This window comes from Patagioenas fasciata, chromosome 1 (genome assembly GCF_037038585.1).
Source record: "Patagioenas fasciata isolate bPatFas1 chromosome 1, bPatFas1.hap1, whole genome shotgun sequence".
Taxonomy (NCBI): domain Eukaryota; kingdom Metazoa; phylum Chordata; class Aves; order Columbiformes; family Columbidae; genus Patagioenas; species Patagioenas fasciata.
Window position 1 is genome coordinate 188844873 of NC_092520.1, and position 15761 is coordinate 188860633.

A 15761-nucleotide genomic window follows, 5' to 3' on the forward strand; every position below is an offset into this window, starting at 1 on the left:
AAAAAAAAAACCAAAAGGGATTTCCAAACTGCCAGCCTCTCCTGCCTGACCTCTGCAGCAACCTTCAACACCAAAGTAAGATCACCCACTGAATTCTCATTCTCAATTTAAACCACCTCAACTTCAGTGTTTGTAACTGATATTTGCAGGTTAAAGATGCATTTGAAAACAAAGAAACACCTTATTTCACAGTTGACACGTTACAGATTTCTCAATTTTTAGGGTTCTTGAGACTGACAAAACCAATATAAATTAGAAGGGTTTTGTTGCAATACTGCATGCTGAGTCACTGAAAAAGTAATTTCATCTTTAAAATAGAAGTTTATATCCTGTATTGGAAACATTTATATATTCCTACTTGACACATTACTATGAAATGACAGACTTCAAAGATTACAGCATTCTTGCCAAATTCTATTGAAAATATTCAACTTTATAACTGAGTTACTCACCAGAATTTAAGAGTTCTTCAATTAATGACACATCACCACGAAACAGAGCCTTCTTTAATACTTCCTTCTTGTCTGCCTGCAACATTTGATCTAACTGCTATATAAGCAAAGAGAAGTTAAGTCAAAACCTAATAACTGTTTCAAGGTAAAACTACAGCCTGATTTCAGTATAAAAGCACTAATGATCTCTGTAAGGGCAAAGAGAAGGGGCAAGGTAAGACTTATCTTCTTCTACCTACACACCTGCTTAAAGTCTACTGTAAAACATAAGATTCAAAGTTATCTTCTCAAAAAGGTTCAGTTATTTGAAATGTAAATATCTTCTTTTTCAACAGACCTGTAATCCTCCTACACTGTTTTCAGTTTTTTTTTTAATGGCATCTGATTTCAATTAAGATTCTTTTTCATCTTTTGACTCTGGAAAAACATTTCAACATGTTTCTGTACCTTTTTTTTTGTACATTTCACATGTTGCAAAGTACAGCAATAAAAAAAATTATCTATCAGACACAGTAGCCAGAGCTTGGGGCAACATAGCTTAATGACTAGCTGTCTGGTTCAATAAACTATGAATCTGCTCCTGCAAAGGGTAACTGTTCCTCTGTCCTCCTAATCCTGTGGTAGCAGAGGTATTTGTGCTGCTGCATCATACTTGATTTGGCTGAAAAATGCCCTGACCAAAAAAAAGTTTATGCATCAGACTGAGTTGCCTGATTCAAAAGCATTACAGATTTGTTCCCTATTAAAGCTGCAGATGCAGCTGAAGATCGCTGCTGGCATTATCCTGATTACACAAAACACATACACTGATGAGGACTATTCACTAGTTTCCTTACAGACAGCGGGTATGGAAAGGCAAGTCACATTTCATGATGAGTTTTGAAGTCATAACATGAAAAAGTAGAATTATACAATTTTCCCCAGCACATTGTAGCCTCTCTTTCCAAGGACTTCCATAAAGATTTTAATAAGTGCTTAGTGTCCAGAAAACCAAAAGTGAGAAACAGCCAACATAATATTCTAGCCCTATTTTCATTCTACTCAGCCAACAATTTCCAAATAATGGATATCTTTGTATAGGAACCTCAATTTAAAGATTGAGGTCCCTGAAAATCTGACTATAACCTTTAGCAAGAGTATTGCAAGTATTCAGTTACTTCCATTTTCTAGTTCCAGCCATGAGACAAAACAATAGCTAAAAAGCCTTGCAGAATCTTTATTCCACAGTCAGATGCCCCACACCTATTAGACACAATAAAATAACTTAAAACTTCATGTTAGCTAGAAACAGCCTCAGAGATTTGAGATATAAAACAGTTTTATAGGCCTCCAGTCACTTTCAATTTTTTTTCTCATATTGGAATAGGGTCTGTAACTAAGGAGGATAAGTGTTTTAAATAAACATTAAATTTTTATGTAAGAAAACAACCCCCTAAACTTAGGCTTTACTTAATCTGGATTGAGGGCACACCACCATTACACTGCTAGGCCATAATGTCAGAGAGGTGTCAGCCGCAGCCCCTCCCGAGGCCGCTTCTCACTGAGCCCCAGGGAGCCCCGCGCCCCTCACCGCGGGCTCAGGCCCGCATCACCTCCGACACCGCCCGCTCCCAGGCCCCAGCTCGAGGGCGCCGAGAGACGGCCCCACCTGCGGCTCATGCGGCACGACGCCGATATCCCAGCCGTCCTCCTCGCTGTCGTCGTCCTCGTCGCCCCCCGCCACGACGCGACCCGCCCACGTCCCGGCCGCCATGGCGCCCCGCGCCCACGCTCCCGGTCACGTGGCCCGAGCCGCTTTCCCGCGCACGAGGCGGTGGGGGCGGTGCTGCGCGCGCGGCTGTAACGGGCGATCGCGCGCCGGGTGCGTTGGGCTCCGCGGGCGGTGGCGGTTGGGGTGGTGTGTCCGTCCCTCCGCTCCCGGGCCAGGCAGCTGCAGTTTGTGAGGTGATGCCAACGGCATCCGGGAGTGTATTAGAAGGGGAGTGGTTAGTAGGTCAAGAGAGGTTCTCCTTCCCCTCTACTCTGGTGAGACCACACCTGGAGTATTGTGTCAAGTTCTGGGCCCCTCAGTTCAAGGAGGACAGGGAACTGCTGGAGAGAGTCCAGCACAGGGCAACAAGGATGATTAAGGGAGTGGAGCATCTCCCTTATGAGGAAAGGCTGAGGGAGCTGGGTCTCTTTAGCTTGAAGGGAACTGAGGGGTGACCTCATTCATGTTTATGTAAAGGGTGAGTGTCAGGAGGATGGAGCCAGGCTCTTCTCGGTGACAACCAATGGTAGGACAAGGGGAAATGGATACAAACTGGAACATGGGAGGTTCCACTTAAATATGAGAGGAAACTTCTCAGTGAGGTTAACAGAACCCTGGAACAGGCTGCCCAGGGGGGTTGTGGAATCTGCTTCTCTGGAGACATTCAAACCCACTTGGACACGTTCCTGTGTAACCTCATCTAGGTGTTCCTGCTCCGGCAGGGGGATTAGACTAGATGATCTTTCGAGATCCCTTCCAATTCCTTACATTCTGTGATTCTGTGAAGGGGGCAGCAGGATCTGCGCTGGTGGTGATGTTACAGTGTCAGGTAAAAGGAGCAGATGAGGCTTTGGGTATGAAGTATGTGGGAGTGTAACGTGCCTTATTAGTGGCTCAGCTATTTTGTAGGGGTGTTAGGTAGCACAGCCGGGCTATGTGTGGAGTTATCTCTGCAGATCCATGACTGGGAAATGTGTTTAAGTGCAAGGAAAAAAGTAAGGTTTTATCTCTAATTTCTGTTGTCGTTAATACACCTAAACTGAGAGCAGTCAGTTACTTATGTGTGTTTGCACGCACTGTTATGTAACCAAAGCCTGTGGTGGTGACAGTTAATGTGGGGAAAGTTGAACAGCAGCCATGCATAATGAGCTAAACTTTCACCCTGCTCCCTCCCATCTGGGGATATGAGGCATCACTTCCAATTTCAGAATTGTGGTTATATTTGTAATGACAGATGATGACCTCTTATCTGTCAGGAGGTTCACATGAAACTCTTTGAAGAACAGATGAGGAACAACTTGTATTTCATCCACAGGAAAAAAAACTGCTCTTTGAGCTCAGCACAGACCTTGTCCCAGTCTGAAATGAATTGGATTTTCTACTGAACAAAAGAGAAGAGAAGGGTGAAAGTCTGATCTTGGAAAAGAGGCAGGTGCTACTGCGGAATGATAAGTGTGGTCCTGGCAGCCATGGCAATCTAAAAGTGTAATTTTTGGGAAGTTCATTTTAACAAGAATTTCGCTCAATCAGAAAGGTGACTGTAAAGCATTTATTTCTTTTTTATTTTTTGTTTTTAGTTCCCCCCCCCCTTTTTTTTTTTTGAATGTGTGAGGCAACTTTAACCAAATTGTGAATTTGCAGGTTAGCTAGAGCTGTGCTTAGAACATACTAAGTGCTATAAAAATTGCACTTATTAAAACAGAAAAAAGTTTGTTTCAGTTGTGCACTCCTGACATTTTTAACAGCTGCTTTATCTGGGTTTCAGTTGCTTGTCTGTAAAATATGACAACCTGTTTGCCTAAAACTACTATGAAAGTCAGGTTGTTAACAATGAGGCAGTCTCATATAGAGCTAAATGAACTCCTATGAAAGAAACTTCCAGTTCTGGAAACTTCATAGCAATGCAAAAACCTTTCACACAGCCTCCTTAGAACAAAAGATGCTAAAATTGAATAAACTGTAATACATACCTCTATATAAAGGCTTATCTTTATGAGATTATTTTGGATTTACCTACATAAACTAAACGTCTGTTTGAATTACTTTGGTAATGAAGATATAGCATTTACTGGATGTAGTAATTAAATATTTTTGTAGCCATGTCAGTTTGTATAAGATTGTAACTTATATTCTCAGAGTTTTCAGTTTTCTGATCACTGGCCTGAAGGTTTGTTGTGCCACTTTCTGCCTGCAGAGCAAAAGCAGAATTTCTGGCATTGTCATTCTAGCTTCTTTGTAGTTATGTAAGTCTACCAGACCTCAGCATCATATCCAGGACAAAGCTTCCATAATATTTTTGGTTTGGCTCAACTGTGTTAGAGAACATGAGTTTGCTAGTAGAATTTATATGCCCAGCTGCTGAACTCTAAAGACAACTAAGTGTGACTTTTTACAATTGACCTGATGCAGTGCAAGAGAGTTGTTTCTAACTAGTGATGGTACTATCTATAGATTCCTTACTTTTAATACACTACAATTTATTTAGTTTTTGACAATTATGATTTATTTGCCGTGTTTCAGGTTTCAAAGTTTGAATTGTGGTGTTTTTTATTTTGTTTTGTTTTTTCTGAACTATCTCATATACAATTTAAAATGTCACAACAGACACTTCAAATACAACCTGGATGCTGCTGCTTTGCTCAAAGGCCACCTCTCTTTACATACGTCACCTTCAGTGGCAGGCCTGATACTCCCTAATACTACAAAAAACCTTTTCAAAAGCTCACACTGCAGAAGAGCCTTGCAGTAATTGTACCTGATAGCTGCTTCAAACGTGAACATGCTAATTATGCAAAAGTTGATAGCAGATGATCTCTCCTCGTGTGTTAGCTTGAAACTGTAAGTCAGATGTTATTGTTGATGTGGACTTTCCCACATATTTTTTGTATTCTTGTTGCCGTTCCTTGGTGACCTTGAAGTCTGTCTTGATTTTTCAGCTAAGCAGACTCTTCATTTCAGTTGACAGTATGGTAACTCCTGTCTGTTATCCATATTTGCCAAATATGAGTATGTTTTTACTTACTGTGGTAGAGCAGTTCCCAACATCTTTTCCTCATTGCTATGCAGTAATCATTTTACATGCAGGAGGCAATTATGGAATGGCTCAAGCTGGGAAAACATCTCAGAATAATTTCCTTTATCACAAGGGGTATCAGAATAAGCACTAAAAGTGAACTCTAAAATAAATGCTCTATCTGTGTGTAGCCTAGCTCCATGTACTTGAATGTCAGGCTATACTAAACATACCTGTTAAAAAGTGCAGTGAGGATAGCAGTTGCTGGATGCAGTAAATAACAATATTCTTGTAGGAACCTATTTTTGCTTTGAATAATAAAGCTTCCTTAATATACTTCATCTCTCTTCAGCCACCCTTCTTGCTGGCCATAGTTGCATTTAAGCTTCAGCTGGCTTTATTCTTCAGCTGACTTTTAATCTTCTCTCATTCCTGGTATTCAATAGATTTCGTTAGTTGTCTGGATTTCTTCTGTGTTTTTATCTAAACCTCATGTTTTGTCTTGTGTGCGATGGATGTACGTATAGCTAAAAATTTTTATTCAAACATGGTTGCCAGAATATTTCAGAATATTTTAACTGTTTCAGTTTTCTCTGTTTCACACCAAAATACTGAATCAGAAATTATTTAAGGGTTTTGATGGTGGTAAAGTAAGGTTCTTGGGAAAAGAATCGGAATTGGTAAATGTTAAAAGAGAATGACTCTGTAAAACCTTAACTATTGCAATGACATTCTACCCACAATACAGCAGCTAATACTGTAGGAATTTAACTGCACTAGCATTTTAGTGGAATTCTACATAGTTCTCTATCACAGCTATTAGTCTGAATAACAGTCTACACCCTTTCTTACGTAATTTTCATCTGTGATAATATTACTTAGGGTATAAAGTCAGTGATTATTTTTTTTTATCTCAATATTAGCTAGATATTACTTTGACAAAACAACTGAACTGTGGGACAACTGTTAAAAGGTCTTGAACCCATTTATTTAATGTTCTTCTAATTTATTAATGCAGAGGAGGAAAGAAGTCCTTGTGTAAGCAATAGGCACTCCAGAAAGAAATGACTTAGTAGTTGTAAGAGATTCTCATTCCCTGAGAGGTTTAGTAGCTCTGGGTTTTCTGAATTGACAAATTACCAGTACATTTTCAGCAGAAATACCAGCTGTGCCAGTTCCATGGTTAAGGGCAGGGCACTGTGCAGGAATTTGCATAATTTGCAAAAAGTTCCATAAAGTAACACAGGTGATTGCAATTTCACAAGTCACATTTGTGAAATAAATGGGAAACAGAGTATTTAATAGCATTTTGGATTGTCCTGGATAAATTTTCAGCTGGCTTGTATATACCTGTATTATCACTTATTTTTAAGGTATCTCAAGTCTAAAGAAGGGCTAATATTACAAACTGCTTTTCCATAAAAAGCACTGAAGTGATCTGTGTCCTGTCTGTGATATGACCCTTTGCATTAAACCAGTTTTAGTTTTGTCATCCTGAAATTTTGTTATAAACTGCTGCACTACAGCAAATTGAGTTATTCATGGTTGTTTCAGTCATTGTTCTAATGGACTCTACAATAAATGAAAAGCATTTAATTTCAGCTGTTTTGCTTCTTGTAATTCATTTTTGCAGCTGTGTTCATCCTGTCCACTTTGCCAAATCTCTCTGGATAGTACCTGATGTAAAACTTTCAACCTGCTGCCAAAAGCTTGAATATAAGTTGCATACCAACTGTTTTCCCTGTCATAAAACTCATTTTCTAGTAGAAGCCTTAAATCACTGTCAAAATGAGACCACATAAACTAATCAGTGGGGAATTCATGGGCGTGGTGTAAAACTGAAGCCTTTTCAGGACCTCCTATGTGCCAGTGTCATGAAAATATCTTATTGTCATAGTAATGTATAAGAAGCCTAGAACAGGAATTAGGATGTTAAGGATAATTTCTTTTTTTTTTTTAGTGTCAAGCACGTTTTAGCTTCTTTCTATATAATCTAGAATCTTTGGTCTGTGTAGCAAGTCCATGTCAGAATGATTCCTGCTATTACTAGATGCATCCTCTCTCTTAAAAATTCCTCCACTATCTCTACTTGGTTCTACACTATTTTGTCCCAGTAATCTTGACTCTCTCAGTACTCCCACTTCGTTATCATGTTGCTGAATGCTGAGTACTTTCCTGTTTCAGCCTGTTCACTCACCCGTCTCTTAGAAACTCTGTTTATATGAATTTATATGATTAAGTGATGCTAGGAATTTTCTAACCTGTTTACCTTTTATTCCGATAAATCACTTTATCACTTTTATCAAGATTGGTTATCCAGATATTTTAGTATATTCACATATATAATAGTCTTGTTAGTTGCCGCATTCTTATTTTGCTCTGACCAATTCAAAAGTAATATGGGTTCTTGGAAAAGGGACTGAATCAAACACTCTTTTTGTTTTATCATGTTTCATCCAGGTTTTTTTTCTTGTTAGCAAAATGTGCAATCTGCTTTTCATTTTTGCATACTGAACCACCTTGCTGTCACAGGTTTACCACAACATATTAGATCTCTGATTATCATTATCTTATCCTTGTGGCTGCTAGGGCTGCTTATTGGTACTCTCTGGGTGTTGTGACAGCTCCTACACATACACTGTCTTCTTGGACTTGTTTTTCTTGAGTTTATTAAGTCAGGATGGTGTTTTACATTATAGTCTGTGATGCTGGCTCTCCAAAGTGATACTATGAATTCAGAGCTCCTAAAACTTCCCAGCTTCTCTTCTTAGAGAAACTGCTCAGCCCCTCACTGAATTTCTAGGATGTGCTAACTGGACTTCGCTACCAATTCTTTTTCTCTCATTCACCTCTGCCATGGAAGTCAGCATCTCCTTTACATCTGCTTTAAGTGCTTCTCTTTGAGGGTAATTGTGGTGCAATTCACTTTCTCAGTGGTGTGAACTAAAATTATTACAAAATGCCAGCATTTGGAACATAAGAATGTGCTCTGTGGGAAAACTGTCCAAAGATGTTGCATTGTCTTCCAGCTATCTTACACTTTCATTCTTATGCTACTCTCCAAACTTTTGTCCAGAAGTGTCTACTTGTGGAAGAGACTTTATGATCATTTCTGAGTAGTCCATCCTAGCTGGCCCAATAGCAGGAATCCATGAGGCTTCCTATTGGCCAGGTGGGAGCAGTTACGCACCGGGATTGCCCTGACTGTTTTTCTGTCTAAAGCAATGACTACTGAGATTGAAGAAGAAGGTTCCTTCCCGAGTAAGTCCCTAATATTTAAATGACCATAGTCCAGCCTTCTATGTGCTCATGTTGAATCACATTGTTGCATAAGATCCTGTATGTGTATCTGCTTCTTTTTCTCTCCAAGTCTCTAACCACTGATACAAATTCTTCATTCAGGTTGCTGTTGCCATAGATATAATGGTTCTCTTGTTATAAAAACCTTTTATTAGTCCCATTAGTTTCAGTGTGTGGAATCTCAAAATTATGAACAGGCACTAGTGTATTAAAAACCGTACCTCCTGTCTAATTTGTACAGCAAAATCCTCAGCAGTTCCTATCTGCTTTGATGCTGTAAAAATGCCCTGAATCTTAATTATCCTGTATACTGGAACTATTCAAGTTATCAAACGTATGGTTTCTTATCTGTTAATGCAGATGTATAAACTTCCAAATGAGCTGTTTGCTCTAGATTCCTTTTTCACAGTGCTTTCCTCTGAAACATATCTTGCACTAAACTTATGGAATCCCAATTGTCTGACTGTAAGGTTCTGAAATAAACAGATCTGCTGTATAGTTCTTTCCTGTGTTCTTCCTTGAAATATTTGTTCATTTTACCAGATCATCTGAACTATCATCAAATTAATCTGAAATCCAGATGTATATGGGGGCATAATAGGGCTATGTGGCTTGCATTAAGGATCTGTGATCACAGATTTCCTTGGCCACATCAGCCAATCATAACAAACTTCTGATTAACCCCTTGGCTCACTTTCTGCAAAATCTCCACAGTCCCTTTTGGCAGTGAGCTCAGAGTGGTCATTTCAGGTAGACAGGTTTTTATAATAGGCATATGTCCCTTGGTGAGTTGAGCCACTTTCAGGTAGATAGTCTAGTAGTCAAGACCAGTGTCTCCCCACTGAGCTGTTTCATCATTTGCTAGTATCTCTACTTAAAAGTGTATGTTAAGTAGCCTTATTTTGGTTACCACTTGGCATTATATCAAAAGAGACATTGAGATGTACTGATTAATGTCATGGGAAGAGTGTGAGGATTGTGAGACTACAATATGGAGGCATACATCACCAGTGTACAAGTGATGTGTCATAACTTGTGGGAGAGAGGGGTATGGTGATTTTCTGTGATGGGGACCTATTTCTCTGATGTTGTTGCTGTGTACCATTTGGTCCTGTCAGTGGGATAACTGTGATAACTTCACAGTCATAGTTTTTCAATCTACTGCTCAGCTGGAGTAGCACTCTATAGTAGTCTTTTTTCTACCCTTGTAATCCACTGTTGTCCAAAATTTTGTGAATGGTATTCATAGAATCACAGAATAGTTTGGGTTGGAAGGGACCTTGAAAGGTCATTTAGTCCAACCCTCCTGCAATGAGCAGAGATGTCTTCAACTACATCAGGTTGCTCAGAGCCCCATCCAGCCTGGCCTTGAATGTCTCCAGGGATGGGGCATCTACCACTTCTCTGGGCAACCTGTTCTGGTATTTTACCATCCTCATTGTAAAAAGTTTTTTCCTCGTGTCTAACCTGAATCTCCTCTCTTCTAGTTTAAAACCATTACCCCTTGTCCTACCATAACACACCCTTCTAAAAGGTCTGGCCCCATCTTCCTTATAGGCTCCTTTTAAGTACCAAATTTGGGCCTAGCCTATACCTCCTCGGTAGTGCTTGCAGGCTACCCAGTTTGTGCTGAATGCCAGAAACATCAGCATTCTAGTCTGGAATGACTCAAAAACATTGAGTGTCAGTTATTGCTGCCTAAGGTGGTTACTATGCTGTATGTAAACACTGATGAGTGGCTACTGATCTTTTACATTAGGATTTCTGTACCCACCTAGAAATATTTAGTCTTGAGTTTGAAGTGTGGTGATATTTAGGTTTCTGTTGATTTCCACAGGAGTAGTGGATGCTTGCACATCAGAAAGAGCATTTAATACTATATGTTCAAGTGATTACTTTTTTTTTTAGTGATGTGCAGCATACTACTTGTGTGTACTTTACCTCATCTGTTAACTTTTGGGAAACATCTTGAGATCTTCAAATTAAAACTATTATATAATTCTGAGATGCTAAATTAAACGCACTGAGTTTTGTTAACAAGTAGTAGGTAAGAATCTCTTAGTAAGTCACATAGATTTCTCCTGAAGCATATCGTACCAGGCTAAGAAATGTTGACACATTCTCTTCTGGTAACATTTTTTAAAAATCCCTTAGTAATTTTTTTTATTTTCTGTAACATTCACCAATGCAGTGATATTTAATGGATCTCGTTCATACTGGACCCCTTCCTGTTATAGTAAAACTCACCTGTACTGCTTTACAAACTAGCTTTGATAAAGGGTATCTAATTTGAAATTTTGTTGCTTACTTCTTAATACGATAATTTGGTCCTAGGCCTGCTGGCAGGAAAATCATTATTATTAGTCTTGGTGCATGAAGCATGTAAGTTGTGTGATGTAGCTTTGTGTTGTAGTACAACAGTCTAAAGAAATACACTATTTCTTTAGCCCCTAGAACAAAAAATGCCACTGTCTGAATTCAGTAGAAATTTGGTTGTCAGCCATGGAGACAGCAGTAGTTGGCACAGTTGTAGTAAGAACTCAAATTCCAAGAGATAACAAAATTTTATTTCTGTACTTCTAATATGATTGTGCCATTTTCTCATCTTCAGTCACAAGGTGACACTATAATATATCACATTCATTCATCTAGAGCAGCTCATGAAGTTTCTGCTGCTTTTGTTTGCTCTGCCAGATGTTTGTTTGAAAAAAAGCAGTGGAGGATGGTAGTCTGTTACGTGTTCCTAAACCTGTGTTCTTTTGTACAATGATCTAAACCAATCACTTTACTTTTTCTGAGACAGGGGAAGATATAGCAGAAAATAAAATACATCATTGGACTTCATATGTTTTCAGCCTAGTAGTTTCTTTGTAGGAAAATTGGCTAGTGCTAAAACAGACTCTTGAAATTACATGCTGTGTAGGTTTAGGTGGCGAATACAGTAAAGTTTTATTCTTCTATAAGCCTCACTCCATTCAGGACTACTAAATATACTCAAATTCTTTTTGATCCTCATCGGTTTAAGTTAGGGTTTGTTTTTTTCTGTATGTGTTTGATGTCCCATACCAAGAATACATGCTGGAAAAAACACATTTTCTAAAAAGTTAAAAATATGACATTCAAACCTTGCCTAAGCCTTATCTACATTACCTAAACAGCATAGCCTGAGTATTTACAAATAAATGAGCAGACAGCAGTGTTTGCTGAAATAAACTAATTTTTTAAGGAATTAACATGACCTTTTAAGCATAATAAAAAGAAATTAGATTTCTCTGTTAAATCTGGAATCAGTGTTAAAGATGTTTGTGCTTTCAAATAATTTAGAATTAATTTATATTTTTTCTTGCTTGCATTGTTTCTTATTTTGGTATGTAAATATAATTTCTGTTCAACATCTCCTTGTTATTCAGGCCTTTTTATTTGTATGCATTAACAAAATATATTTTTGTTTTACTTGCCCTTTACATCTGCTGAATATTTTGTAACACTTGCTGATGTTGTAGCTTTGAGGTTACAAAGCTGCAAGTAACTGTGTGGAAAAGAGTGTATCACAGTCAATAGCAAAGAGGCATTTCATGTCCTGGCTATGAACTGACAATTTTAGAATGACAGAACACCAAATAACACAGGGAGCATAATGCATGAGAGTAGTTATTTTGTATGTATATGTATACAGAATATGCCATTACAATTCCACTCTTTGCATGCTTGTTTAGACCTCTTAGGGTCACTTTCATCTTTACTGAATTGGTACTAAGCCATTTTGCTTCTAACTGTTCTCCAAGTCTGTGAGACAAAAGGTGGCGTAGTGAATACAGTGTTAGGATAAGAACAGAGAATTTCCTGTTGAGAGTGCAAGGTGTGCTTGAAGGGCAGCATCCCTGTGAAATCATTGTTCCTGGATGGTTTTTAGTGGGAGTGTCTGTTTCTAGTAACCATACTGTCTACTCTCAGGCTCTTAATTTTTATTTGAGAAAAAGCAATAAACAATCCTGCTGTATGAAGGAAAATTTTATTGTTTGTTGTTTTTGCTAACATAGTTTAGTTTATTTAAATGCTGTCAATGGAAAGTATAATGAATCTTCTGCCTTGTCTTGCTCAAGTGTGAGCGGACTTGTTTTACACAGAGGCACCTAGTTTAAATTCCTGTACAAATTATTTTTGTCTAGAAGTCTCTGAAACTTAGAGCTATTGAGGAAAATGTTCACAACTTGGGAACGTAGAGAAACTGAAGAATTTCTGAGGAGATGAGTAGTTATGCATCTACCAATTTTTCTTTTTACCTTCTGAAGCTAGGCCAGGGAATGAAGAGAGACTTCTTGAACTATGACCATGTAGAACCAAGTCTACCTGAACAAAGCAGCTGACTCTGGTATATAGGACAAGAGGTATTGATTTTAAACTAAAGGAGGGGAGACTCAGGCTAGGCATGAGAAAGACTTTTTTTTTTTTTTTTCCCACTCTGACAGTGGTGAGACTCTGGCCCAGGTTGCCCAGAGAGATGGTAGATGCCCCATCCCTGGAGGCTGAACAAGGCTCTGAGCAACCAGATCTGGGTGATGATGTCCCTGCTCATGGCAGGGGAGTTGGACTAGGTGACATTTGAAGGTCCCTTCCAACCCAAACTGTTCTATGGTTCTATGTCCACAAGATGCCTGTGGCTGCATGCAGCACATATACACAATATAGAGGCTGCTCAAGTGATAGGTAACTGTTACACATTCAAAGTTTGCTACAGTGATGATTGTTTTGTAAAAGTGAAGGAAGCATGTAGCTCACAACCATCAATTACACCTTAATTTGTTCTTTAATAAAAGATGCAGCTTTTCAATTTATTACAATTATTTTACAAAATATAACTGTAGAAATGCAAAAAACCTGTTTTGACTACAACACTAAACCAGACTTTGAAATACCTGACTTCCTATAAGTATAAAAAGCTTCAAAATGTCTGACTGGCATTTTTAAACTTTTTATAGAGGGACAGAATGAATATTTTCAGATGAATGCATAATGTTAATCACCTGAAGTATTTCATGTCTAATAAATTACCAGCAGCTGCAGTGGGGAACTATGTTAAACTTGAGCATGAGTTGATAAATACAGATATTGGTTTGGAGAGTTTTTTTTTCTGCAAAAGAATAGTGTATGTCTTGTTGCACTGTAATTGGAGAGGATGTCTGGGAAGAGACTACTTTTCATTACAGATGGGTTCTCATGCTGTGATCAAGCTACCTAAACTTCTGAGTGCTCTGGTGAATTGTTAATCTCACTGCTGTACTTGTTGCAATACTTCTGGGACACACTATTAAAACTGCAACTATCTGTTGAAATAGTGTTAAAAGTTTTCAACAGGTGATGGTATAAAAAATATCAATACTTTTTTTTTCCAGAAAACCTGAGAAATAAGGAAAAATTTCATACTAAGGCTTCTAGAAGCAATGAGTAATTATTAAGCCACTTCTAGTGATACAGTTAACGATCAAAACAGCAATGACAAAAGTATAATGAGAACAGTGGATTAACTATAAAGAAAGTGTTTTCCATTTGTTAACATAGTGTTCCGTTAACAGCATTGAAACTGCTGTTTGAAAATGAATTTAATCAAAGGCATGGTATGTGGGAGTAATAGATTTAAGTGATCCAGAGATTATTAAAGGGAAAAAAAAGAAGATATTTTCTATTTATTAGGATGGGGTTTGCATCATGTCCTTTATCTGTTACTGAGTTGCAGTGGAAACTTAAGAAATATCCCCTTTGATTTGGTTACATAGGCTATTGTTTACCTTTCTATGCCTTCATTCTTTCAGTACTAAAAAATATGTATAAGATTGCAGGAAGTAGGATCTAATGGTCCTTTTTTAGATTAATGATATCTGAAGCCTTCTGGGTTTTGCAAGCCTCTAATGGGTGTGGATACTGGCTCCAGTTAGGCTGAAGGATTCAGAAAAAGTGTCTATCTCCTACAAGAACAAAAAGGATTTTCTTTTTTTTTTTAAATAGAAACTCACTGCCTGAAAATCATGGATCAGGTAGGGAAAGCTCACTTAATAGTTGCTCATCTCTTGGGGCAGCACTGATCAACACCTGTTTTAATTTAATTTCTCATGGATATATTCCTGGGAGATATTGTAAGTGGGAGTCAGTTGGTCTCTATGCATTTACAACTGACATACCTACAGAGAAAGCTTCATCATTGCCTTCTCATGAGCTCTGTTATGTGGAGAATATTCCTTCTTCCATGTTTTTAGATGATTTTTTTTGTTCTGGCATTAACAAGAGAGTGAGTTTTCTCCTAGGCATTTGTAGTAGAATGCAGACATTTGTAGTTAGACAAGAAGGTGCTTGAATGGTAAAGAAGTGTCCCATGACTTAGGAAAGCCTCCTCTTCATATGCTCAATATTCAGAATTCCTATGACATTTCTCGAGACAGATATATTTGCTTCAGTATTGGCTTCTATGTGTGGTGGGTTTTTTTTGGTGGTTGTTCCTGTTTTTACTTTTTTTTGTAGTATTATTTTCCCTCAATACATACATGAAGTGTGTTTGCTATACTAGTAGAGTTTTAGCTCTATCTTTCAGCATGGTATCAATTTAAAAATTATCTTTTCATTTCCTTTCCTGGCTTAATCTTTGAAGAATAAAAATTAATTATTTCTGGTACTCCCTTTCTTCAGTGTTTCTACTCTCCCTTCAGCATCTATGTGGAATTCAGGGAACATAACCTTCAGCTGTTTTTTCTAGCTTTTTTTTTTTTTTTTTTTTTTTTTTACTGTGTTCTTAATTATCTTATCCCGTAAGGATGTAAGAAATCACACCACACCTCCATTTTAACTACATTTGAAAAGTCACAAATGTCTGCTTCTCTTTCTAACTTCTGTCTTTTTATGCATCCCAGGCATCCTTCTACCATCCCAGGTGTGCCCTAAGTGCGTGGGCCTGCTCCTTCAAAAGCATGTTTGATCTGCTTTACTCAGAGAAGCAGGAAGCTGGCTGAGCTTGGAAAAGGGTGAGCTGAAGGAGAGACCTCCAATATGCATGCTGCTGCCTCTTCTCGCCTACAGGTTTTCTCACAATCTGAAAGCTTCTCTCATTCATTTGTTGTATCTTACCTTCAAACTGGAAGTAGCTTGAGGAAAGACAATATGATTTTCTGTTTGTGTGTAGTAGAATCCTGAGTTAGCTGACTATAGATAGTACCACAATGATAGGGGAAAAAACTTACAAGGTAATAGAGTAAATAAA

The 15761-nt window shown here is 38.2% G+C and overlaps 1 protein-coding gene and 1 long non-coding RNA gene across 5 annotated transcripts in view; one reads left to right on the plus strand and one right to left on the minus strand.

The window, feature by feature from the left end:
* ASZ1 (ankyrin repeat, SAM and basic leucine zipper domain containing 1) overlaps nt 1-2410 on the minus strand; it is a 40322-nt gene extending 37912 nt beyond the window's left edge. The window contains exons 1-2 of one of the 4 annotated variants that reach the window (XM_071803336.1): nt 2101-2410; nt 453-546 (exon numbers count right to left, since the gene is read on the minus strand). In XM_071803336.1, the coding sequence (XP_071659437.1) occupies nt 453-546; nt 2101-2205 (199 nt within the window). In that variant the 5' untranslated portion in view covers nt 2206-2410. Of the gene's footprint in view, nt 1-452; nt 550-2100 lie in introns of all 4 variants that reach the window. The other 3 variants (XM_065846288.2, XM_065846298.2, XM_065846305.2) reach the window with 3 other exon arrangements.
* Nucleotides 2269-15525, plus strand: LOC136106167 (uncharacterized). The gene is made up of 3 exons (XR_010652101.2): nt 2269-2313; nt 3518-3736; nt 15415-15525. It is a non-coding gene; the product is annotated as an uncharacterized lncRNA (long non-coding RNA).
* Nucleotides 15526-15761: the final 236 nt, after the last annotated feature.